General features: G+C 34.3%; 1 protein-coding gene and 1 long non-coding RNA gene across 2 annotated transcripts; both read left to right on the forward strand.

Annotated features, from left to right (window-relative positions):
- The first annotated feature begins 8502 nt into the window (after positions 1-8502).
- LOC114266985 (casein kinase II subunit alpha) lies at positions 8503-18296 on the forward strand. Its single transcript, XM_028207980.2, has 10 exons — positions 8503-9173; positions 9280-9409; positions 10893-11087; positions 13971-14128; positions 15982-16072; positions 16484-16549; positions 17384-17466; positions 17562-17625; positions 17714-17782; positions 17995-18296. The coding sequence occupies exons 1-10, from the start codon at positions 8761-8763 to the stop codon at positions 18049-18051; spliced, it is 1326 nt and encodes a 441-aa protein (XP_028063781.2). The 5' UTR covers positions 8503-8760; the 3' UTR covers positions 18052-18296.
- A 4111-nt stretch (positions 18297-22407) lies between these two features.
- Positions 22408-27228, forward strand: LOC145823204 (uncharacterized). The gene is made up of 3 exons (XR_014365463.1): positions 22408-23076; positions 26620-26771; positions 26857-27228. It is a non-coding gene; the product is annotated as an uncharacterized LOC145823204 (long non-coding RNA).
- Positions 27229-27357: the final 129 nt, after the last annotated feature.

The following is a 27357-nucleotide window of genomic DNA, read 5'->3' on the forward strand; positions in this document are numbered from 1 at the left end:
CCTTATTAGAGTTGCCTAATTCATGTATAAGACCATCTTGCCATCCATTTGCATTGCCACATGCATGTTTGCATGATTGCATGAGTTCATTACCATGCCATGTTGCATTCCTAGCTTGTATGCCTAGGTTGCATTGCATCTTGCATGCATTCCTTGTTCCTTGAATGGGTGATAGGGATTGGGAGTTTTGTTTGATTGGTTTGCATGCATTTGAAACCAAAATTGCATACTTGGTTCCTTGGGCCATCATGCATCGAAATGTGTGATTGGTGGTCCGAGGACCGAGGCACATGTCCCTTTGAGTCATCACAATGATAAGAGACATGATTGGTGCATACATGCCTTGAATTGTGTTGCCATGCTTTGTTTTGCCCTCTGTTGCTGTGAGTTGCAGGTTCTGCAGGAATACTCTGCCGACCGGCAGTGTAATGTGCCGACCAGCACATTTTTCTCTGCCGACAGACCCTATTTTGTGCCGGTGACTACACCACACTGCCGGTGGCAATTCTACTCAGCCGGTGGCACTCCTCAGTGTCCAAGGAAGCAGTCCTGAGGTTTTGGTAGTCTTCAGAGGAGCAGAGGAAAGAAAACAGAGGCAGCCTATGCATGGCGGCGCATTTCCCGAGGCGATTTACCTGTTTTCCTAGATTATTTAATTTGTTAATTAAATTAGTTAATTTGTAATATTAATTAGCTTGTGTAGTTAATTAATTTGTAATATTTATTCGGTCCCTCCGAGTGAGGGCAAATCTGTAATAAGTGTGCGTGAGTGTGTGTATGTCTTCCAACCTCACGTCTTTCTTCCCTTTTATTTACCTGCTTACGATGGTAGATTAGGGCACGTTTGATTCAGCATACCTTATGCTATGCATGTGTGCATCCATGCATTTGTATTGCATGCATTAGGCTCGGTACATCATGCTAACTGCATCAATACTCCAATTTTCAAACTGAATACGTGGTAATTGTGCATTTTCACATGACATGTTTAGGATAGCCGAGCCTATTCTAGCAACATTTTGTATGCGATGCATTAGGCACTTCACATGGACTTGGATCATGCATGTTTGCTAACAAGTTCTTTGTTTTGGCACGGAGTACTATGTAAGTATTTCCGCTTTAGCATATCACATGAGTGTGAATATTGCCATGACAGCATGCTTAACATGTGGCTAGATGCTTATGTGTTAAACTGTTTCGAATGCCTGTGGGTGAAGGTTGGATTGTTTGAGTTGGAAAGACTCGTTGAAATCCGCATTTTAGCCTACTTGCGAGTAGCAAATTCCAAAGTATTTTTAAACCGAACGGATATGCAATGTTTATTTCCAAATTAGGCAATCTAGTCTATACTTGTTTGCTGTGTGCATAACATAGTAATTCTAGGCTAATAATTGGAATAAGAACACGTAAAGTTTTCAAAAATAGATATCACGGTTAGTAGAGGCCGGTCTTCGGACCGGGCGAAAGGGGGTGCTCATAGCTGACCTTCCCCGATCGTACCCAAGCTCCCGAGCCGAGACAACTCCGGTGATGACGGACATGTGGCCTTCAGCACCGAGTCAGGGTTTCCTAAATTTCCCCATTTTAAAAATATTTAGGTGGCGACTCTGTATCTGGCAAAGCTGTCCATGTTTGGCACTACTTTTTCAAAAAAAATCTGTTTCTCAAAACGATTTGCCAGATTTGGACTCTTTGGTTCAGATTAAGAACCGTGACACAAATCGAGTCCGAACTGTAGCGTGAGGCCCACGCGGGCGCTGTTACACCTACAAGTTAAATAAATAGCATAAGCCATTTGCATCTTTTGTGGGATTTAATCATTATAGAGAAACAGTTGTTTTTTGTGCTGCTTTGTTGTATGATGAGACTGCCAAAACATTTGTATGGTTATTTCAAACTTTTTTAGAGGCTATGTCAAAGAATGCACCAAAAACTTTGTTTACCGATCAAGATGCTGCAATGGCTAAGGCCATATCCATTGCCATGCCTGACACAAGTCACCGTTTGTGCACTTGACATTTGATGCAAAATGCATTAAGGCATGGTAATTGTTTCTTTCAAGATAAGGGGGTGAAAGGTGTATTAAATAGATTCATGTTTGATATTGAGGATGAAAATGAATGGAAAATGAAGTGGGGGGAAATGCTTGATACATATGATGCTCATGATAATCATTGGTTGAAGTTGACTTTTAGGGTGAAGGAAAAATGGGGTTGGCCATATATTAGATCAACATGGGCTACGGGCATGAGTACAACACAGCTTAATGAATCTTTTAATTTGTTTTTGAAGGATTACATTCGTTCTGATTTTAATTTAAATAAATTTTTCATGCATTTTGAAAGGGTACTTTGTGAGAAGCGGTATAAGGAGTTAGAAACTGGATATGCTTTATGCCAAAGGTTGTCAAGGCTGAGAGCACCATTCATAATGTTAAGTCAAATGGGTAATGTGTACACTAAAAATATTTTTGAGGAGTTTCAAGATGAGTATTTTCTTTCTGTTGAATCAAACATACCAGCAATTGAATAAGTTGATGGTTATAGCTTATACACAATTGTTGTTGCTATTGGAAAAAATGCAAGGAAAGTGAAGATGGAGATGGATGGCTCTTTGGCTTGTAGTTGTTCAAAGTTTGAAAGGAAAAGGATTTTGTGCAGTCACTATTTGAAGGTTATGAGAGAAATATTGAAGCTAAAAGAGATTCTTTTACAATACATTATGAGGAGGTGGAGCAAACAAGTAAGAGCAGAAGCTGTGACGAACAAGTTGGGGAATGAGATTCAAGTAGATGTCAAATTCAAACAAGCCTCATGATATAAGACATTGATGATTGCATTTAAATCAATAGCATGTAGAGCTGCTGAAACTAAGAAAACTTATGATTTTTGTTGTTCACAAGTTGCTGCATTAGGTGCACATGTTGAAAGCAAGATAAATGCACATTTTTTTACCAAAAAAGAAGTAAGTATTGATGATCAACCTCAAACCTTGGAAGTGGATTCTGAAGACAACAATCATGTTGTGCAAATTCCAACAGGATTGAAGAAAAAACATCCAACTAGTAAGGGCAAAAGGAGGATAAAAGGTCCATGTGAGCTGGCATTGCAAGCAAGCTTTAAAAAGAAATCCCGTGCACGATTTGTGAGCTCTTCAAAACTTGTTGCTGCTCTAACAATGAGACCTTCTCCATTATCTGTTGGAGGAGATGTAAGTATTCATGAAAATGTTACTCCTCTTCATCCTCCTCTTGCTCACCCTCTTCCTCCTCATTTCTTTGCCATGGGTGGTACAATTACTCCTCTATTAATATATCCCATATATAATGTGAGACATATTTTGTCAATTACTTTTTGTTTTTGTGTTTTGTCAATTAATTTTTCATTTGCATTTTGTTATGAACCCTAATATAATATGAATGAATTGTAGGTAAACAATTTGGCATATTGTGCTCAACCAACATATATGACACTACTTCAAGGTAGGTATGACATTAGGTTTCAAGATTCTGAAGGCTCAAATACAGGTTCTCGACCAACAAATAATTAGCTGCTGTGTACTGAGGTACTTTTGATGCTGATTTGGTATTGTTTTTGCTGAATTATGTGCTGAAGTTAATGTTGCTTGTTGCTGCAATAATTTTGTGCTGCTGAAATATTGTTTTGGTGCTGAATTTGTGCGCTAAAATGCTGTTTTGGTGCTGAATTTGTGCTATTGAAATGCTGTTTTTGGTGCTAAATTTGTGCTATTGAGTTGCTGTATTTTGGTTATTTTTTGTTCTGAAATACTATTATGTTGTGCTGCTGAAATACAGTTTTGGTGCTGATTTTGTGCTGCTGAAATGTTGTTTTGGTGTTGAATTTGTGCTGCTAAAATACTATTTTGGTGCTGAATTTTTACTGTTTTTCAAATTTATTTATTTATTTATTTTTTTCAGGGTTTGGATGGCTACGAAGAGGTGAAAGGCGCTTCAAATTTCATGCATAGGAGATGCCTTTGATGTACAACAGCAACACACCATCTATTATGCATCTATTATGTTTTTGTAGTGAAGCTTCACAGCAGCAACATAACATCTATTATGCCTCTGATGTACAACAACAACACAGAATTGTCCTACTGGCTTATAATGCATCTATTATATTTTTGTAGTGAAGCTTCACAACAATAGAAAAGTTTATTGTTTGCTATAGTTAGAATTAATTGAGATGAGATTTGAAGAATGATGAAACTGATCTATCTTTTTTGTCTATGACTATTATGAATGAATTTTAACTAGCAGAATGTGAAGTTAATTGGGTTGAAACCTAGTTCTTTGGAGTTCAATTTAGTTGCATGCTATTTAACATTGATGTTGTATCACACTTTTTGAAGTATTTAACATGGCAGCATCACACGTTTTGAAGTATTTAACATTGTTGTTGCATGGTTTTGAAAAATACTCAAAAAATAATAAAGTTTTTACATATCTACACTATATGTGCAAATATCTATACGAGTGGAATTAAGAAAAATAAATGGATTGAATAACTTGATATGTACACACTTTTCTGAAATTTGTTTTTTACTGTCATCTTATTGGAATTATAAGGGTTTGTTTTTGTTTTGTTTGGAATTACAAGGTCACAAGCAGGTCGCTTTGCACAACCCTTAAACAAATAAATCATTCAGTGTGCAGTGCAATTCTTCTTATTTGAGGCAAGGTCACAAGCCATTACATTCAACTCTTAAACAAATAAATCATTACCACTTCATCAAACAAAAAGCCATTGCATTCATTACCACTTCAACAAAATGGTAGTGGTCCACCATACATTACATACACATTCAACCTATAATACAAGTCATACTCATTCTACCTTACATTACGTACACTATTTCAAATACACTAGAATAACAACTACCACCACCAACATAACAATGAAAACAAAGGCGTAATTCAATTTATCACCAACTTTTTCAATCACCATTGCCAAGTCTATATATTGTTTCCTATTCTTCATAGTCATGTCTTTGAGCTCCTTATTCAAGATAATTACTTCTCTAAGAGTGAACAAGACTTCCATGCATTCTTCAAGAATATCATTCTTGACCACCTTCAAATTATGCTGCATATGTGGAGGGTTCCACCACTCAAAGAACTTACAACCACTCGGTGAATAGAGGCATACAAAATATAAGCAATTTGGAATATCCGTTGACTGAAAAATCTTGACCATAGCTTTGTTGCCACATCGACAATTGCGGTTGTCGAATCTAACTTCATGAATGCTACCTATACTTGCATTTGTGCTTGACATTGACATTGACATTGACCTACAAAAAAAATATCAAATAGCAAAGCACATCAAGACATCTCTCAGAAAAATTTGTTTACAATTTGGCTTATCTTTAGTTTAGACACTAATCAGAAAGCATAATATTTGTCTCATGAAATAATCTGTTAAAACAAAGGCACAAGTAAAATAGGATACAAGGCAGACAAGGCAATGCACTCAAAATAATTCATAACATTCTGATATTATATACAATACAAACACCGTTAAAAGCTCTAATAATATTCAATGCACAATATACACATTTATTTAAACTTAATAATATATAATAAATAAAAAAAACCCAACTGCAAACTCCACAAAAACAGAGAAAACCCGATTAACCTAATGAATTCCCAATCTCTCACTTGGCCTAATTTTGAATCATAATACTGGATCATTGATGTTAGGACATAAATTCATATTTGTATGTGAACTAGGTTTCAAGTATAGTTTTTAGATCAGCAAGACAATGAGAGAATATTTAAATTAGATTCAAACAATCACAAATTAAGTAATCAATCAAAATGATATTAAAAAAAAAAAAATAACAAAGAAACCAAAGAAGACATGCCTTGAACTTGGCTTGCTTTAGAATTGGGGCATCACCAGTGGCTCTTAGATAAACAACCATTTTAATCCCAGTAATTGAAAAAAACCTTCAAACAAAATCAACTAGGTAGCAAACACACTCAAGCATGTGATGAATTAATTTCACTTTCATTACTACAAATCATTTTCCTTTTCAGAAAACTTGTTTAAAGAAGCAATGTGATCAATTAATTTTGTAGCAAACCATGAGAAAGTTGTCAATGCAATGCAAAGAAGCTCAGCAAAACTATACAACTTACAAGTTAACTACTATTATAGAATCCAAAATTGAAGACTAACTTGATAGATAGAATAGTTTGACATAGAAATCTTGGTATACTAGCAAACTAAGACTATTTTTTTGAACAACAATGCTAAAAAAAATACATAAATAATTCTGTTCTAAATGCCATGCGAAACATAGAAAGTTCCATACAGATTATCTCACATTTTTTTTTGTAACCCCCAAAGAACGTCAAAAAGTTTTTCTTGTCATTCATAGTCTGCAAAATAGCAAAATGAACATGTATAGCCTGTTTCATGAGTAATATAAACATGTATAGATTTTTTTGTCATTCATAGACTCCATAAGTGCAAAACACCCAAAAGATTTCCTTCATCTTAGATTTTTTCCATTTCACTAAACATTTCAACTTAAAATGATTGAGTTGGCCAATAGAACAAAGAACAAAGAGAACCAGTTAGTAAAATCTGGTGAACGACGGGAAATGGACAAGATGGAGTTGACCAACAGATTATTTGGGGAAACAACGAGAAAAAACATTTTACCTTTAACTATGGTTCGCGGCTTAAATCGCAGCTCAAATCTTCAAAGTAAGACAGAGGAAGATATGGAGAGACCACCGATGTTCGTCGTCGACTTGGATTTCTCGCCGTCTGTGTCACGAAATGGCGTCGCCGTTCACCGGAGCTGAAGAGGGAGGGAAAAAGTGAATCGGAATGAAGCTCTGTGGCTGTGTTGAATGAAAATAAATTCAATTTTTTTTTTTAATCACACTTGATCTGAGCCGTCCTTTCTAGACCTGTTGACATAGCCAAATCTTGGCCCTTGACAGGAGGAATGACTGAAGGGTTTGGCTGGAGAGAATCTGGACTCGTTGAAATAGTAGTTAATGAGGTTAGGAGATGGTGGTTGAGTGGTAGTAATTAAGGCGTAATTAAGGCAAAGATAAGAGAGTGAGGATGGTGATGTTGCGAGGGAATGAAGTGGTATAAGAGACACAAAGAAGAAAGATAAGATGGCATAGTTACATGAGTTTATCTATCTGAGAGGGTGATTTATGCTCCGGTGTTGGGCCGAGGTATACACCGAACAAGTTGAGGGCCCAGCAGAGCATTGGGCCGAAATGATCGACTGTTCACCCGGAGTTGGGCTACCATAACTTGGGCCGGGCAGAGTTTGGACTGTGTGCTGCCCCGGACCGTGCAGAAGCTGCTCGGCCAGGAAGTGACCGGTCAGACCAGGATGCTCGGTCCGAGGATTGTCGAGACCAGACAGACCGAGAGGCCGGCGCTCGGAAAGGCGCGGTCAGCCGAGGTAGTTGACTGACCGACGAGAAGGCCGACCAAAGGAGGAGCCCGGGCTAAGCTTTGCCGGGATGCCGCCTAGCCCGGTCCTTCATTCGGTTATCCGGTTAGGCGCTTAAGGTATGAAGCATGGTATGACCGAGGTAGGGCAGCTCGGCTGCCGAGCTCCAGCTATGCTGACAGGCAGTTGAGAGCAGGTGATGAACGGCATGGTTTATGCTGACAGATGGGATAGCAGAGCCACGTGTCAGGAGATGACAGGGAGTGGATATGGGGCTCAGAAGGTATATAAGCATGTCTGCGCCCCCCATACGCGACGGACGAACAACTCTGTAAGGATTTCTTACACTCAAACACTCTCTCCCTTCTCTCTATCCATCCTAAGGTGTGTGCTAATTTGATCGTCGGAGGGTGTTTCCGGCCACACACCGCCGGGTAGCTCACCGTTATTTGCTCGCAGGTGATCGGATATCGACGGAACTCGGAAGAAAGGAATACGGGCACGCCGGAATATTTGCTCCCCGTACACTATCATATATAAACTTTAATGGCCATACAAATTATTTATTCAACTAACAAATAAATCTTAGCAACCATATGTTTTTGAATAATAATAAAGTGAAAACACACCTGTAAATTAATAGAGTTCGAAGATCTATTTCACTATCGAAGATCTACTTCACTATTATCATGTTGCATGATGAAAGCTCTCGATGTTCATATGACATGAGAAGAAAAAAGACACACCATTCAACTTTGACTTCTACACAAAAAAAAAAAAAAAACAAAGTAGTTCCGTCAATTTTTAAACAATACGAGCCGATATTGGTGTTGCACTTTTGATTAGCAAAAACAATGACATTCACACTATGATTATTGAGCAATTCAAATAAAAAAACCGGTGACAACTCACGTCTCATTGAAGATAATTTTGATAGAAATAAATAAAAATACAATGACAACAAAACAAATGTAGTTTTCGATATAGATGAAAAAGAAAAGAGGAAAAAGAAAGAAATGAAAGAAAATGAAGAGACGGAGAGCCCATAGGGTAATAAAATTAATTTTATCACTTTTGTTACTTGGTTTTTGCCCTGGTTAATGGAGGGGCTGTAAATGTATTTTTGTCAAAATAGTGGGACCAGTTATATTTATTACAATTATCGGTACAGTATTGTAATTTATTTATTTATCCTAATAAAAAACAGTTAAAAAAAAGAGAAAGGCCAAAAGAGGGGTACGTGGGAAAGATGGAAAGAGCGATGTGGTCGATTCTGGTAAATTCTGTATTGATTAGCCTCGTTTGATGGCCATAAGGCCTCTGCAATTCATCATCTCCAATCCCAATCGGCTCTTCTCTTCTTTCTCCTCCCTCTTCCCCTCTTCTCTTCTCTCTCCCCCATCCTCACCACCACCTCCACCTCCCTCTATCCTCCTTCGTTCTCTCTCTTCTCGTTCCCCTCTCTCCCTTCCTCAACCACCCCACCGTCGAAAACAGAAACAAAAACAACCTCCGTCGCCGTCGCCGCCACCGCCGCCACCACCACCACCGTCGCACCGCCTTAGGCCGTATTTTTTGCTGTCGGAAACCCTGGCGCAGAAGATCGGGAAATCCATCCGCCGCCCCGGCGCCCCCTCCAAGGCTAGGGTTTACACCGACGTCAATGTGATCCGTCCCAAGGAGTACTGGGATTACGAAGCCCTCACCGTTCAATGGGGGTAACTATACATATACAAACACACGCGTGTACATATATATATATATATATTGTTGAAAATATTGTGTATTTGATTGAATTGAGTTGTGCATTGATTGGCAATGTAGGGAACAGGACGATTATGAGGTTGTAAGGAAGGTTGGGAGAGGGAAATACAGTGAGGTTTTCGAGGGCATTCACTGCACCAATAACGAGAAATGTATTATCAAGATCCTTAAACCTGTTAAGAAGAAGAAGGTGAGTCAGGCCATTGTCTTTTTGACCCTTATGTTTCAATTGCAGCCTCCTTAGGGTTTACTTCATTGTGCCAAAATGTAATTTTTATTTATTTTTATTTGTTGTTATGATTATCAATTTCCACAATTTACAGTAATTCTCAGTTAATTTTGCAGTTTTATTTTTTATTTTTTGGTTAAAAGGATTTGCCTAATTCTGGCTATACCACCGCTCTTGCATCCTCATCATACAATTGATTTCCTAGAAAAAATGACAATAGTGAAAAATTTGCAATCCATCAAATGTATATCTTTTAGGTTAGTTATAGTGTCCGCACACATATGCTTCTCGGTAGGTATAGCTAATTGTTGAGATTCCTATACAATAAGGACTATAGTGAAAAATTTGCAATCCATTAAATGTATCATCTTTTGGGTTAGCTAGAGTGTCTAGGATGATCCATAAGCAGTTGTTTCACCAACTTTGCATCAGTTTTCACTTCAAAATTGGAGATCCAAAATAGCTAATTGAAGGCCATTTCTCATGGCCCGCAACTGTGCAACTAAGCTGGTTGTTATTCCAATTTTTTGACAAAAGCCTGCAACCCATCTACCTAAGCTGTCTCTGATGATGCCCCCACCACTCGCAATACCAGATTTACCTTTTGCAGCACTGTCTGTGTTGAGTTTAAAGCACCTCTACTTGGGAGGTTTCCAACCAACATAAGTGCAATATCTGATCCTTTTATTCCCACTGAAGTTGGTTGTAAACTGCCATGCAACTGCTAAAGCACAAACCAACGAGGGTTAAAAGTCTTAGGATTATCAGGAGAGGATATAGCAGAGTTCCTAGCTATCCAAATAAACCAACAGACAACAGGGAAAAGGATGGCCCAAGCCAAAAAAGAGGAGTGATTAACAGATGATTGACGTTTAACTTGGATTCATTCGTCCAGTACAAGGTTAAAAGAATTGCCGACCATTGGTTTCATTACAGCTTATGCAAAGAGCATAAAATTTATTAGGTTTAGGGTCCATTTTTGGGGTTCTTATATCTGGGTAACAAATAGTAGATTGATTGATGCTTAGCTTGTTGAGCTTGCAAGTTGGTCCATTCAGCTTGAATCACAGCCTCCTCAGGGTTTACTTCATTGCTTCAGAATGTATCTTTTTTTATTTTCTTTGTTGTTATGATTATCAAGTTCCAGAATTTACAGAGATTTTTGGTTAATTTTGCAGTTTCAATTACAGCTTATGCAAAGAGCATAAAATTTTATTAGGTTCACAGGGCATTTTCGGTGTTCTTATACATGGCTAATAATTATTAGGATTGATTGATGCTCAATTTGTTGAGCTCGTGTTGGTCCATTCAGTTTGAACCTCGCCCATCCTTTCGGTTATCGTTCTTTTTATTCTTATGAAGTTTTAATTTGTTACTAAATAATATATACTGTGGTATCAGATTTTGTGCAGACTTACTTTTAGTTTTTTTCTGTCAAATGCAGATCAAGAGGGAAATTAAAATTCTGCAGAACATTTGTGGCGGGCCAAACATTATAAAATTGCTTGATATTGTTAGAGATCAGCAATCAAAGACCCCAAGTCTAATATTTGAATATGTCAATAATACAGATTTCAAAGTGCTATATCCCACACTTTCTGACTTTGATATTCGATATTACATCTATGAGCTTCTAAAGGTAAGATTCCCATGATCTTTGTTTCTTCTAGTGATGAGAATTTGATTATGGTTTATTATGCAACTGCACTTCTGTAATCACTACTTCTTCTCATATCTTCATATGTATTTTGTGAGTCATAACTGTTATATGTTCTTGTAGATCATTTTAAGAAGGTTTCCTTTTTTTTTCTTTTCGTTTTAATGCTGTTCCCTTCTTTCTTTCTTTTTTTTTTTTATTTTTAAAATTATTATTATTATTATTATTTTGAGGGGAATGGGGTGATATGTATGCATGTGTTTCAGCAGTGTAAATTCCTTCATTTTGCAATTTGCTGCAAATTGTTAAGCTAAAAATGGTGAATTTTCACAATATCTTACAAGATCTTACTGTTATTAAAAACCATTTAAAGAAGAGTTCCTCGTTATTGTTTTCCCTTTTTTTGAAATAAATTTTGGGTTCAAATTTTGGGTTCAAATGAAAAAAAAAACCCGTATTAGGCTGACCTGATAAAGGGAACACTAAATAAGTCAGCTTGCAGTGGGGCGATTATCCCCTTGGAGGGATGTGTTCAAGCTCTCCAAGTTTGTGTTGGACTGTACTCCTTTGTTTGCCAAGAAATCAGCACAGTAGTTAATTTTTTCTAAAGATGTGGTTGATTCTGCAAGATTTGGAAAAAATCTGCAATTTTCAATGAGGGCTCTGATTCTCTGAAAGGATTTCTGATTACAGACTTGGCTTGGATTAGAGAAACTGCGGTGGCCGAATCTGATTCAAAGAACTCCTTTGAGCTTCATCTTTTTATTGATGTCAGTCCTTTGAAGGTACTCTGAAGTTCAGATTTCAGACTAGGTGCCTTGACATTGCTTCCAGATAACCTAGGAGCCATCTACCTTGATCATTCCTAATCATCCCTTCAAACCTTGCAGCTTCAGAGTTGCCTTTTGCACTGCCATCAGCATTTATTTTAAAGCAACCTGCTGGAGGAAACAACCACCTTATCAGTATAGGAGGTTTCAACCCAACAAGAAGGCTGCCATCATTGAAAGCATCTTTAATCTCCTTAGCAAAGAAAAGAATTATGCTCATAGTCTTTACTGGAACTTATAACATTTTCAAACACTTGATAATTTCTCTTCTTCCATAAGTGCCAAAGAGTGGAAATAAAAACAGTGGACCAATGAATGCCATCTATATCAGGTTTCTTGCTTTTCCTGTTGATATATGTGATCCACTGATGACACTGTTTACTGTTTCAGCATTCTTGGGAGTTCAAGAGTAGGAGGGACAGTCTCTCAGAATGTGAATGGTGTCTTATATAACTTGATTGTGTCTCTTACGCTCAGGAGACTCACCCAAAGCCCTTTTATTTCTAAGATTATTAGTTACAACCTGTCTTGTACAGCCAGCCACAGGAAACATTTAAGTCTTTGGGGGACTTTAAGTTTCCAGGTCCAGCCAATCTTCTCATTGCTGTCTCTTCTCTGGTCATTACTAATCAGTTCATAAGGGGACTTAGAAGTGAAGTTTACCTCTGGTTTAAGGTCTCTAAATAGGGGTATTAGTAGAGTTTATGTGGGCACTTGGGTTTTATAAATCTGGTTTTCACATCAAAGACAGCATGTGGTCAGTTTTGGAAAGGTTCCAGTTACCATTTTGGCATTTTCATTAAAGAAACCTTCGACTTTGTTGTGATTAGCGGTTGGAGGATTATTAGTGGAAGACATAGAACCATTACCACACCACTAATCATTCCAAAAGGAAGATTTGCTCTCATTACCAATGACCTACTTGGGTGCCCTTATGGACAACATTTCTGTCTTTAATACTACTCCTTCAGGTAATTGGAGGCTCACCAGGTACTAGGCCAGTCCACAATGTGTCTTACTCTTGAAGGGCTTTCTAACCCAAGAATAGATAAGTTTTTGTCCTTTGCTTTCCTCAGGTCATGGCCAACCCTTTTCTTTAATGCAGTACACACTGTCCCAGTTAATAAGGTGGACTTCCTTTTTATCAAAGCAATTCGCTCAAATAAATTTTCTATTGATTTTGTCAATTTAATCATAGTTACAAGCAGGCAAGACTGATGTTTGTATAGTATAGTTAGGGGCAGTAGTAGTTCTCATTTGGAGAAGAGTAGCTCTACCATTTAGGGACAATAACTTGGTTTTTCAGCCAGCCTTTTTTTCTTTTCTGTTCGTTTTTTACTTCTCCCGATAATGACTGAAGTTGACTTTGATTACTCTGGAGTAAAACAAAGGAACACAAGATAATTACCAAGATTGTTAGTGAGGGGGAATTTACATTTAAAGCTTGGACCAGGGCTATACTAGGGACATTAGGGGCACAAACATTTTAAATTTGTGAAAATTAACTTTCTAACTAGACATATTACAAAAGTCTTGCAAGACTTCCATCACAGCATCACAACTACACTACTATCATTAGTAACAAAATATTTTGAAAAGATGATAAAAGTTAAATTAGCAGAGGTTAGGAAAATGAAAGAAAATTTACTATGATGTTTTGGCCATGTGTAACAATGGCTGATAATGCATAGTGAGGAAGAGTGACATATCAAGGGGTAATGCAATGCAAGAGGAAACTGAAACCAACATTGTTTGAAATAGCAAGGACTTGTAGCATAGTGTTTGCCTATCAGACCACATTATGGCATTAAGTTTTGCATCACCATATGACCATATACTTGCCGTTTAGTATCTATGTCATTTAGAAAGTTGGAATTTCGATTCACAATTAAATCTTAATTTAACAACTGTAATTTGAAGTTGTATAGTTGTGTTGGACCTAATTTTTATTTGTAAACATGCATATCTTAACTATTTGTTTAAATATGATTTTTGAGATGGTGGAATCGTCAAGATTACATACTTTTATTTGTAGGCATTAGACTACTGCCACTCTCAAGGCATTATGCATCGAGATGTGAAGCCCCATAATGTGATGATTGATCACGAGCAGCGTAAGCTTCGTCTTATAGATTGGGGCCTTGCAGAGTTCTACCATCCTGGGCAAGAGTACAATGTTCGTGTTGCTTCAAGGTTTGTTTTCTCTCTGTTGTCTTATTGGAAGTGTGCGATAAGGCAGCGCTTGCATGTTATATATTTATTGCCTTCCTGAAATTTCACATGTGATGTCTTTTATGGTTGTATTGATTGATTGACGAATATTTAGCTCTTGTGGTTTGCTTGATTGTAGCCTCTTATCATTGGATTCTTTTGACTTGGAGGGTGAAGTGAATATTTTACTTGCTTTTACTCCATGTTTTTAATGTTATAGTGGTCTGTCTTTAACTAATTTTAGAATCATGGATGCCTTTATGGTAAATTGAATAATATTATAGTCCATATATCCAAATTTGGGAGTGAGCTCTATCCTCGGTACTATTTGTGTGGCTCTGAATGTGTAAAGCATGTCACATTTGTTATATTTAGGTTTTGACACATTGGGCTTAATCATGTGAGTAGTTTATAAAATTTGGTGCACAGGTTGGAAAACTTGAGGAACATTGCATCGGTCTACCTTCTGAATATCCATCTTGTGCTAAGAACCACAGACACTCTATTCTGGCTAATGTAGTGGTGTCTGACATGCCATGGACATGTTCAGACACGTGTGGGACACTCCAAAAAAGAGTATCCCAATTTTTTGGGTGTTGAACATGTTATGGAACCATCCAAGACACATTGGGGGCATGCTTGATACATAAAGGGATATTTCGATGATCAATTTGTGATTTAAAAAAAGGGGACGCAGTCATAACATAAAATAACAAAAATGTTGGACTTAATTTTAATAGTACAAATATCTGAAGATAGATTCTATACTCGATTCTCTCATCACACATGATCGAGAGAAAGAGACTTTGATACAAAGAGTGAAATCGAGAGAGAACCCGAGACTCCGAGAGAGTAGAGAGTCTGCTGAACTTACTTTCCCTTTGGGGACTGTGAAGGTAAGTCTCTAACCGAAACTACGAATCCATTCTTCGCCTTCTTGTGCTTGTCTTCTTCCTTCAATAACTCTATTCTGAAGATGGCTGCGATTGTGATTGGCATTTTAGTGCGTTTTGCATTGGGCCTTTTATGTTAAAATTTAATCTTTATTCATTGTTAAAATTGAGGAAAGACCGTCTTTAGTTTGGATAGCTGGGCCCATTGCTTTCTTGTGTTCCAGTAGAGAGAAAAGAAATGATAAAACAAGCCTTAATGAATAGAGAGAAATAGATAAAGTTGGACAAAGCCTGGAATTTAACTTCTGGTGACTATTGTATTATCAGATTTTTTAACTGTGCTGGATGCTTTTATTCCGTTTTCTATCCACTTGTCCTTGTCAATCATACTAGTAATTAAGTTTTTCTTTCGATAAATGCTAGCAATTAATGGGAGTTTCAGGATATCTAGTTAAGGACAAAAATGAGAGATTTTGCTGAAATGGTTTTGTTGCAAGCAACCAGAAAGTAGCCTGAAAGGATTTGGTTGACATTTTTGCGGACTGATGGGAAAGGCTTGGATTGAAGTTTTGAGAAGCTTTATACAATTGGCAATTTGTCCTAGGTAAAGTGGACAACGGCAAAGTAGCAGTTGTGTAGCTTTTCCCAGATTATTGGGCAGTGGTTTTATATAGTTGAGCATTTTGGTGATGGTGAAGGTTCCTCTGGCTAGAAGTGGAGGTTTGTTTGGTGTAAGAGTTAAAGGTTGAATAAAATTTCATCTACGGTTATAAATAATGGCTGCATGTGATACTTTTCTTTGTAGATTTGTTTGCAGCACTACGTTTTTATAAATGAAACTTATAAAATTACTGACCTGCGACTTTTTTTGTGCATATTTCTATCTCCACATGAACTTATACAGCTCTCCTATCTCTTTACTTTATATTTGTTCCCTTGCAGATACTTTAAAGGTCCTGAGCTTCTTGTTGATTTGCAAGACTACGACTATTCTTTAGACTTGTGGAGCCTAGGTTGTATGTTTGCTGGAATGGTGAGCATCTTCTACTCTGCTATTTACTTTGGTTCGTAGGCAACATCTTTATTCTTGAAGAGGTTTTTATTTTTGGAGTTTGTGTTCATACTAGTATCTTTCCAAACATTCCACCTGTCCACTTTTAGTTGTGCTATGTATGCAAGTGGCCTGGAAATATCATTTGATGAGCCTCCTCCTCATCAGCCTCGACCCGAAAATACTATGATCAGAAATTCCACAACCATTAGATTTGAGTTGAATAAAATATTCAAATTCTTGGTGATGGCATAGACGAATGGAATTTGATCTGCTTGATTATCATCCATGGGTGGCAGATGGTGGGGAGGTTCAAAATTTGACACCATGCCATGCTATGTGAAGGTGTCTGTTCAATATGTTATGCTTATAGTAAAGGCTTGTGCTGTACAGATATTCCGCAAGGAACCATTTTTCTACGGGCATGATAATTATGATCAACTGGTCAAAATTGCTAAGGTATGTGGAAGCAGTTTGATGAAAGTTTTCTATACCACTATACAGTATTATACTATTTTGCACAAATTACACCTGTAGTCCCTGTAGTTTGTTTCGTGTCAATTTGATGTTAAAATTTTTACATTTTAACAATTTAGTCCAATTAATAATGCTCCTTTAGAATTTGGACTAAAATCATGGGGCAAAATAGTCCATTCACTTTATTGAGTTGACATCAAATTTGAAATGGTCAGTCATTTTTTGAATGGGCCATTTTGCGCTAATTTTTGTTTAATTTCTTAATGGATTTTATCAATTGGACTAAATTGGCACAACGTGAAAATTTAAGAGGCAAAATTAATACAATTGAAATTACAAGTACCAAATTGACACTAGAGATAAATTACAAGCACCACGGGTATAATGTGCCCCAGTATTTTTATTCGTAGTTATTTTAACCAATGGGTTTATTACAGATGGATGCACGTCTTTAAGTTGTAGTATTCATGCATAGCTGCATGTATCTAACAATGTTTATCTATGGATACTCCTATGATTCTCTTTTGTTTTTTCAGCCTTGGTGAGGTGCCAGAATCTTGTGTTATGTTTAGGATGATGTGGTCTAACGTTGCTCATCACAGCTCATTTGATATTTATTTATACAAACTCTCACTCTGCTAGACATATAGCTTTGTATGCAAATGTATTTACATATACAAATATATATTGTTTACATTTGTGTGAGTGTGCATGTGCCTGTCTGCATGGTGTCTTGATCGTTTTATTGGGAGTCTTCCAATTTGACTGAGGAAGTGGAACTGTAACTTCTTGCCTCTTCTCATTTTGCATTCATAGGTACTTGGGACAGATGAATTAAATGCTTATCTCAACAAGTACCGCTTAGAGTTAGATCCACATCTTGCTGCCCTTGTAGGGAGGTTGGTGTTGTGATCTCATACTTAGAAGTTCATCTAATATTTTGTTTAACTAGGTTTCAACTTAACAAGAATCTTTGTTTAATCCATTTGCATAGGCATAGCAGGAAACCATGGACTAAATTCATTAATGCTGAAAATCAACGTCTGGCTGTTCCAGAGGTGCAATCTTCTGTCATTTCTAATCAAAATCCAGGTTCTCTTGGTTGTTTATTCAAATAATAACATATATATACAAGCTCTTATGTAGGCAATTGACTTCCTCGACAAGCTGTTGCGATATGATCACCATGAAAGGCCAACTGCGAAAGAAGCAATGGTAAGAAATCCTTGATATATATTCCCAAACTATTAACATATCCAACTCTGAAAAAATCATTCTAGGATTCTGTACAAAAATAGAGTTCTAAAAATGTCTTTTTACTTTGGATGGCAAAAGTGACACTCCAATGCTGATGGTGCTCGTTGATTGGAGTCTGAATTAATATTTAAGTGTTAATAATGTTGTGTGATGGTTCATGATTCATGCAGGCTCATCCTTACTTTTACCCAGTAAGAAATGCTGAAAGCAGCAAAACTCGTGCCTAGTGGATTGAGCCCGCCGAAAAATGGTGAGTTTGGTCAGGTCTCGCCTTCTTCTGCAATTTGGCTTTACTTCTTCATTGAGTTAGTTAACCTTTGAATTGTTTAGAATGTGTTTTCCCTTTGTCATTGAAATTTAAGTTTGTATTTCTGGTGATATTTCTAGTGGACTTGTGTCAGTCTAAATATTCTGTCTGAATTTTGCGTGTTGCCATGAATAAGAATCATTTTATCAAGTTTGACGATTTAAAGAGAGATTGTATCTGTTTGATATTTTCTTCATTCCATGAGTTTAATTGAAGCATTTCTTGTTGCCACATTTTTCTTATTTGTTTGGGAATGATTTACCTCGAAAACAGAATGTAGAGAGGTTTCTGAGAAATGTTACCATACCATTCTGTAGATGAACCAAAGTTAAAATTTATGTTACGTGGGTGTGGCCAATGTTGTCCTACTGATGTCTTAGAAATGATACCTTGGGACGTGTGTAAAGCTAAGCAAATTGCTTTTGCTATAAAGACCCGGAGGATTGTGTGGGTTGTAAGAGATGTGAATCTGCCGGTCCAACAAATTTCTTGAGTGTTCGAATTAATTAATGACATGAAATAACTCACAGCATGGGTCTTAGCTTATTGGTGCGTTTTAGGAAACACCACTTGATTTTTTTAATAGCAAAAACCTGTGCTCGAGAACAGCATAATTCTTGACTCAAACTTATATTAAATTTAAATTTGAATAAAAATTACTCAAAACCTTTCGCACCTTGACCTAAACGTGTACCAAATTGAGTTTTAATCGAATTTCTACCCAAATTAAGAGATATACTCATATGTGTATTCAAAAATTTCAGAATTGTTTCGTACTTCTCAGATTTACGACTTTGTTGTTAATGAAGCTTTTTATTTAAATTTATGCTTAAACATGGGTTTGTTTATTAGAATATAAATAAAGTTTTTAGGGAGAATTTCAGATTAGGAGAACACTTGAAAAATAATTACAAATTAATAGTATTTTTTTTTGAGGACGATAGTAACATTTATCAATATTACACGGGTAATTTCCCCAAGTTCTTATGACTTAACAGGGATGTAATGTAGAATTATTCAATGCTTAGAACTCTGTTACTCTGTTTTTTCTTTTTTTGTCTCTTTTTTTGGGTGAATAGACATGGTTTTGGCTTTTTGAAAGACGAGAAAATAAAAAAGAACTGATGAGAAAGAAAATAATTATTAATTTTATTTTTAATAGTTTTATTAATATTTGCCAATGTATGGCAGAAATAATGGAATTGTGTGGGGGTGTGAAGGGGTAGCTATAATTAGATAGGGGCTAATGTTGTGTTGTGTCGGGGGTCCAATTCAACAAGGGACAAGACAGCTGCCCAATTTCCTGAACCCTACTTTCTTTACAAACAAACAAAGCCAAGAAAGTGAAAAACAGTCTGGGTCTTGGGCAGTGAACCCGCCCGACCCTATTGGCTAGGCCTATGTATATCCCTACTCTCCTAGCCCAATTCTATGCCCTTTTTTTTGCGATACTTATCTATACTTTATTGTATATATATTTATAGGAACATATTAATAAAAAGTGTATTAAAATATAAAAATATATGTTGTGTGGATTGGGGAGTGGATTGATTTTTTAATTTTTTGATTTTTTGAATTTTTTAGTTATTTTAACTTGGATTTAAAAAGTCTGATTTGGGAAGGATTTTTGACTTTTTTGATTTTTTTGTGAGAGAAAGAATGTAATGATTACGGGTTGAATGTGATATTTTATCTTATTAAGCTAAAAAGTCTATTTTATTTTTTGTGATTATTTTAGCCAAAAAAAATCCCTAAAAACCTCTTCCCAAATCGAGGCTATATGAAAAATCTATTTTGAAATTATAATTTTTTTGATGTTTTGTATTTTTCATTAGGGTAATGAAAAGAATGTATTATACATAAATTATGACATTTGTACACAAATGTCATAACTAATTCCTCTTCAAGCATAACTAAAAAAAATATATTAAGTCATAATTAAATATCATAATTAATATTACAATAGATCATAATAAAAGCTCCGTTTAGAAAGTGGATTGACTTTTTAAATTTTTGACTTTTTTGATTATTTTAGTCTGGAACTAAAAAGTGTGGTTTGGGAAGAGTTTTTGGTCTTTTTGACTTTTTTAATTTTTTTGTAAGAGAAAGAATATAATGATTATGGATTAGATATGATATTTTATTTTATTAGATTAAAAAATTTATTTTATTTTTTGTGACTATTGTAACCGAAAAAGTCTCTAAACTAACTTTCCCAACGAAGCCAAAATACTATAAAAAAAATCATTAATGGGACACATGGTATACATTCTAAAAAAAGGCATGGTCCATAGAATTTTTCTTTTTATTAACAACTCTTAATATTGTCCTTAGTCGGAGACCAAAAGATAAACAACTTATTATTCAACTTGTTTAATTGAGTTAATTATGAGCTGAGGTTACCTAGTTTGTTTCTTTAATGGACCTTGTTAACATGTGATTCAAGAGCACCTAATTAAGAATGTAATAAATAAATTTTAATTTTTTACACTTACACCGAAAATGTAAGGGTACAATAAAAATTAATTACAATATTTTTGAAGAGTTAATTTTTTATTCATATGAAAATAACTACCCTTTGTTTTGTAAGACATTTTTTTTTTCTAACTACTATGTAGTGTAACTAAAAAAAATTAAAAAAAAATTCTATATATATATATATTTATATTTTTAACTTTTTTATTGAATGGTTCTAATATGGTGAGAACCTGACCAACATTTATGAATGTACTGTTGAAAAAATTTTAGTTGCAAAATATTTTTATTTGATTGAATTTTTAGAATTTGTATTTAAAATTTATTTTTCAAAAATTATAATTTTGTTTTTGACAAAACTAAATATAAATATATATTTTAATTTTAAAATATTATTTTATGTTACAAAAAAAAAAAAAATTCATATGAAAATAAGTGTGATTTTTAAAAACTTTATTTTTCACCAAACTAAATTTTATTTATTTTTTAGAAAAAGCATATTAAAAAAATTCAGTCAAAAATAAAGGAGGAGAATGGTGCAATTATTTTGGTCTCATTAAAATATAAAAAATCTTTAATTAAGATAGCTTTTAATATTGTGTTATTTTCTATACTAAATGGAGAAATAATTTATTTAAGCTTGGTTTCAAAATTTGCGAATTTTAAAATATATTTTAGTTTGATTTATTTCTATAGTAAGCCACTCTTAAATGAATTTTTAATGAACCGAGTGATATGTTGTTTATGTTTTGTTTGAAAATTTAACAATTACACTAACCGTTTTTATAGTTTGAAACTCGTATTATTTTGGTTTTTGACTTTTCAATTGTGATACATTTGATCTTGAATTTTGAAACTTGTTCTAAATAAGGACAATTGATGATACCATTGCTCAATTTTAAGGGCAAAGTTGCTACTTTGATAAAATATAAACTAATTTGATAAAAATAAATGTCAAAATAATGTTTTTGAATTTTAAAAAATAATTTCTACCGACTAAAGATAAAATTATGTAAAATTGATAAATTTTTTAGATATTTATTTATTTTTTTATCAAATTAATTTTTATTATGTGTTTGGATTATAATCATGTAATAGGTGGTTGTTACGTTTTTAATATGTAATCAATATATTTAATACACGAAATTTTTTGGTTTTAGATTTTTTAATTTAATGAATTGGTTTAATAATAATATCAAAGTTTTCGCCATATTTGACTTTTGAAAAAATAAAAACTAATTTAATGAAAATAAAAACAACCACACATTATATGATCATTTTCCAAAAGCATAATAAAAATTAATTTGGTAAAAAAAATAAAAATAAACGTCTAAAAAATTTATCAATTTTACATAATTTTATCTTTAGTGGGTAGAAATAATTTTTAAAAATTTTAAAATATTTTTTGACATTTATTTTTGTTTAATTAGTTTATATTTTATCAAATTGATGACTTTGCTATTGAAATTGAGCAATGGTATTTTTAATTGTCCTTATTTAGAACAAAATTTAAAATTTAAAGTCAAATGTGTTATAATTGAAAAGCCAGAAACTAAAGTGACACAGAGACCAAACTGTAGGGACCGTTAATTTAATTTACCCTTAAAAATATGGTCAAATTTATTTAGATAATGAATCAATTTCTAATCAATCGAATATGAGTCAAGCTTGAATAATTCAATTCATTTTACCATTCTATTTGCTTTCAACGGTGAAGAAGAGAAATAAGTTGGTCAAACTCTTGAGATCCCTTATTTTTGTGTTACCAACATAACAAGTGTTTATGAGGCATAAGAAAAGAAAAAAATTTAAAAGTACGGAACACTGTTCATTAAATTTAATATATTTTTTTTTGAAAGCAATATGTTTTTAACAATTTTACCTTTTTTTTTTTTTTTTAAAAAAAAATCTCAATCCTTATATTAAACAATGCCTTAGAGTTTGTTTGGGTATAAGATTTGGATTGAGTCAGGATTATTTTAGCCACAAAAAGATAAAATAGGCCTTTTAGCCTAATAAGACAAAATGTCACATCCAAACCATAATCATTTTATTTTTTTTTTTGCAAAAGTTAAAAAAGTCAAAAAAATTTATTCAAATGAGGCTTTTTAACCTCAGACTAAAATAGTCAAAAAGTCAAAAAACTAACCCACATCTCAAATAAAGGCTTAGAAATACTTTTTGGCATTTGTCTATTCTGTTATGCTCTTTGTTTGGTTTGTTTTGGAAAAGAAAAATGTTTGAGGGCTCGAAAGCCGTTGACTCGAATTTGCTCGAAATCCAAAACGACGTCGTTTTGGGTTTCGTTTTTTTTTTTTTTTTCTTCTTCTTCCTTTTCTTGACCCAGGCCTCACTCCTCTCGCCTCTCTGTATCTGGACTCATCTCTCTCATGTCGACTATGCATCCTCTCTATCTCTTCAGTCTCGCCTCTCTCATCTGTCTGTTGAAGCAGTACGAAGGACGACTGAGGTAAACCCCAAATCGAGCCATGTTAGGGTTTATGTTTGGCATCAATTTTTTGTAGAGATTAGTCAATTTTTTTTTTTATAGAAATTAGCCATGTTAGGGATTAGTAGAAATTAGGGTTTATAATAATGTTTGGACGACTGAAGACGACTAATTTTTTGTAGAAATTAGTCGAGGATCTTAGGTGTTTTGCATTTCAATCTGTTATCCTCTATATACATTTGATTGGTTTTGCTTGAAAGCAACATCTGTGATGACCTATGTTCGAAATATATTGATTGGTTATCCTCTGTATAAATTTGAGATTATCATTGCTTGAAATAGCATTGAATCTGTGTCCATTTGATTGGTTATCCTCTGTGTCCATTTGATTGAATCTGTTAGCATTGCTTGAATCTGTTAGCATTGAAATAGCATTGAATCTGTGTCCATTTGATTGAATTTGAGATTAGCACTTAATATGTTAGAAAATCCAAGATGGTATGTTTTGAGATTAGCACTTAATATGTTATACCAAAGACACTTGGTATGTTTTGAAAGTTACTGATGAGGGAACAGATTGACATAGTTTATTCATATGTGTATTTCAGATGTGTATTTCAATCTGATGGCTTGACATAGTTTTCAATCTGCAATACACTTGGTATGTGTATTTCAAGGATCACCAAAAATGGCTTGGTATGTTTTGAAAGTTACTAATGAGGGAACATATTGTTATCAATTTTTTTTCTTCAAATGTGTATTTCAATCTTGATTTTAGGGAACACAACTTTTGAAAGACTTTAAAGTGTATTCATCTTAACAGTTTTATGCTAGGCTCAATGACATAGTTTATTCATCTTAATAGTTTTATGCTAGGCTCAAAGACTTTGAAAGTTACTGAGACCTTTGACCAGTTTTATGCTAGGCTCAATGACATAGTTTATTCATCTTTCAGCCTAGGTGACACTATACCTGAAGCAAAATTGTATGTGAAGTCCTTAGATCTCTTTCTCAATGTTATAGACCAAAAGTGTCACGACCCGCTCCCCGTACCCAAGGGTAAAGCATCGTGATGGCCAGTAACTAAGGTTACCTCTGGCCAAATCTTAAACAAATCAATAAACGCGAGCGAAAGTAATATTTAAATGAGGGTACCAAAATAATCATTGGAGCTTCTATTTTTATTACAAAATTATATTGACCAAAAAGGCTGATATTTACATAGAAAAATATCAATAAAAGTGCTGTGTGTCTATTCCGCAGCCCTGCGTCTAAAACTTTCCAAAAGCTATTTCTGAATTGTATTGTTTCCTGAAAATTGGTAAACAACTATAAGCACATGACAGAGTGAGAAATATTATACCAAGAGTATAAGGAACATGAAATAACCATGGATAGTTAGTTAGGCCAAAACATTTACATAATTCAGTTTGGTAAATAGATCATTGGTAAACAAATCATTTAAGTAGGAGAAACTGAAATACAGAAATTATGTAAGTAAATAACCATAACCATGGTACAGAACAGAACAGAACAGAGGTCACAGAAGTGACAGTCAGAACAGAGGTACGGATTCAAGATGTGGCTCGTACGGATTCTAGAGGTGGCTCCCACAACAGTGTAGCACTTAGCTCCGCACAGCACTTTGCTCTGCACAGAACAGAGGTCAATGGATCCATGACAAACAGAGGACTACAAAGTGGTCAAATAGAGGCCAATGGTTATTTAAGTCTCCCAAGGCGTGGGACTCCTGTGGTGGTACTTACAAAACATAATTGTATATAAGGTCATAGTCAAATATTCTTTAAAAGTAAAACAAACATATCCATGGGTTTCATTTTAACAAATAGGGTTCAGAAATTAAACCACGTAACTGAAATGTTTATATAATTTATAATAGTTTATAAAACATAACTTGTATAAAATAAATATGCTCCTCCGGCCAAATCTTTAAACAATTACTAAATGCGAGCGGAAAAATATTTAAGTGAGGGTACTAAAATAATTATTGGAGCTTCTATTTAATTACATTGTCAGAGCTGAACTATGTCTATAAAGTGCTTTGTGCCTACCCCATACGCTGGTCCTGACATGTCACCTGAAAGTGGTAAATAACTATAAGCACATGGTAGAGTGAGAAATATTATACTAAGAGCATAAGGGCATAAAATTCACCATGGATAATTACGGGCTAAAAAGAGAATATATATCATACATAAATCATTTGACATATACTACATAAATTACGTAAATAACTATAACCACGGTACAGAACAGAACAGGGGTCACTGGAGTGACAATAAAAACAGGGGTCAATAGATTCATGACAAATAGGGGACCACGAAGTGGTCAAGCAGGGGCTGATTGTTATTTAAGTCCCCCAAGGCGTGGGACTCCCGTGGTGGTACTTACAAAACATAATTGTTTATAAGGTTATAGTCAAATATTCTTTAAAATATAAACAAACATATCCATGGGTTTCATCTTAAACAAATATGGTTCAGAAATTAAACCACGTAACAGAAATATTTATATAATTTATAATAACTTATAAAACATAATTTGTATAAATTAGATATGGTAAATCAAAACATACGTAAAATACGTTTTCGTAACTCAAGGTATAATATAACTCACATTATCTTTAATACCTTACTTTTTCTTTCCACTACCAAAAACCTTCTCAACTTCCATTATTTTTTCTTCCTTTCTTTTCTTTCTTTCTTCTTTCTTTTCTTCACCCAGGCGAAACGCCTCCCTATTTATAGGGAGGTGAGGCCATCCGCGGGCCAACACATGGCAAGGCGTCTCTTTCGCTACGATTTAATTCATAATTATATATATTCATTCTTATTCTTAATAGATATTAAAGATAATTACCCTTTGACACAATATTTTAATATAATTATATAAATAAATTAATTCCTAATTAAATTACACCTTATCATATACCAATGGAAAATTAATTATTTATTTTAGTACCACACCCATTATTATTATTATTATTATTATTATTATTATTATTTATAGTATCTATATTATTATTATTTATATTTTGACCCCTAAACTTTTAATAATTATATTATTTTATAAAATTACGCATAATAATATATAATAAATTATATATTTTCCGAACTAAGATTAAATAATGTTAGTATAAATTCTACAAAATAATTAAAAATCTGGGTTGTTACAAAAAGTGACTGCAATAGAAGAGAGTAATAGAATAAGAGACATACAAATAGATGAATTGGTAGGCTTTTTGCAGACTTATGAGTTGGCCCTTTCTAAGCACCAAATTCATAAGTAAGTAAGATATTCATAAAACTTAACAAAACCCCAAACAGATTCATAAGTAACAGATTGAAAGAGACTTATTATCTGTTTTAGATGGATACCTTTGAAAGATCATTCTAAGTGTCAACATTGATTTTATGCATTCACTTTGTTATCAATATTGAATTTATGCATTCAACATTCATAAGCATTCAACATTCATAAGAATTTGATGTGGCTTTGTTATCAAGATTGAGGTAGTTGAATCTATTGGTATTTTTTATGCAGATAAAAAAATGGCTTCATCTTCTACTAATCATAGGAAAATAAGATTAAAGCCAAGATTCTGTTATTGTGGAAGAACAACATCCATGCACATTGTACGAACTAATGAGAATGGAAATGAAGGACATATGTTTTTTGTTTGCCCAGACAAATATGTAAGTATTTGTTTTATAAATTAATGTTTCACTTTTTACAAATTTCATTTGTCTGATTTGATTAACCGATTCTTGTACATTGTAGAGTGTGAACGAACACTGCAATTACTTCAGCTTTGCAGATGATGATGACAACGATGTTACCTCCACAGATATAAGAACTGAATAAATCAATGAGCTAAGGAGAAGGCTTGGTGAGCATGATAGAAGGCTCGAAAGGATGGAGAAGATTTTCAAGGCAATGACTTATGTCATTGTATTTTGTGTATTTTTTTACTTTATCATGTAAACGAATGTAATGGACATATTTTGGGAAGTGTTTGAATGGATGTAATGGACATATTTGAATGACGTATTCTATTATGTAATGGACATATTTTTTAATGGACGTATTTTGTAATGGACATATTTTGTAATGGACGTATTCTATTATGTAATTTGAATGTAGTGCTTGAATGGATCTGTTTTATTATGGATTGAACAACCATAACAGACTGAATGGATGAATTTAGTGTTTGAACAACCATAACCTGGACCATTTTATTAATAAATCTTTAACAGATTGAACAACCATAACCTGGAGCAT

This window comes from Camellia sinensis, chromosome 4 (assembly GCF_055761805.1).
Source record: "Camellia sinensis isolate YWXY chromosome 4, ASM5576180v1, whole genome shotgun sequence".
Taxonomy (NCBI): domain Eukaryota; kingdom Viridiplantae; phylum Streptophyta; class Magnoliopsida; order Ericales; family Theaceae; genus Camellia; species Camellia sinensis.

Excerpts from the sequence above, each read along its gene's own strand:
- LOC114266985 (XM_028207980.2), top strand. The coding sequence starts at position 8,761 with ATGGCCATAAGGCCTCTGCAATTCATCATCTCCAATCCCAATCGGCTC. Across the intron at positions 11,088-13,970 it reads ACATCTATGAGCTTCTAAAG|GCATTAGACTACTGCCACTC; the intron begins GTAAGATTCCCA and ends TTTTATTTGTAG. Across the intron at positions 14,129-15,981 it reads AATGTTCGTGTTGCTTCAAG|ATACTTTAAAGGTCCTGAGC; the intron begins GTTTGTTTTCTC and ends GTTCCCTTGCAG.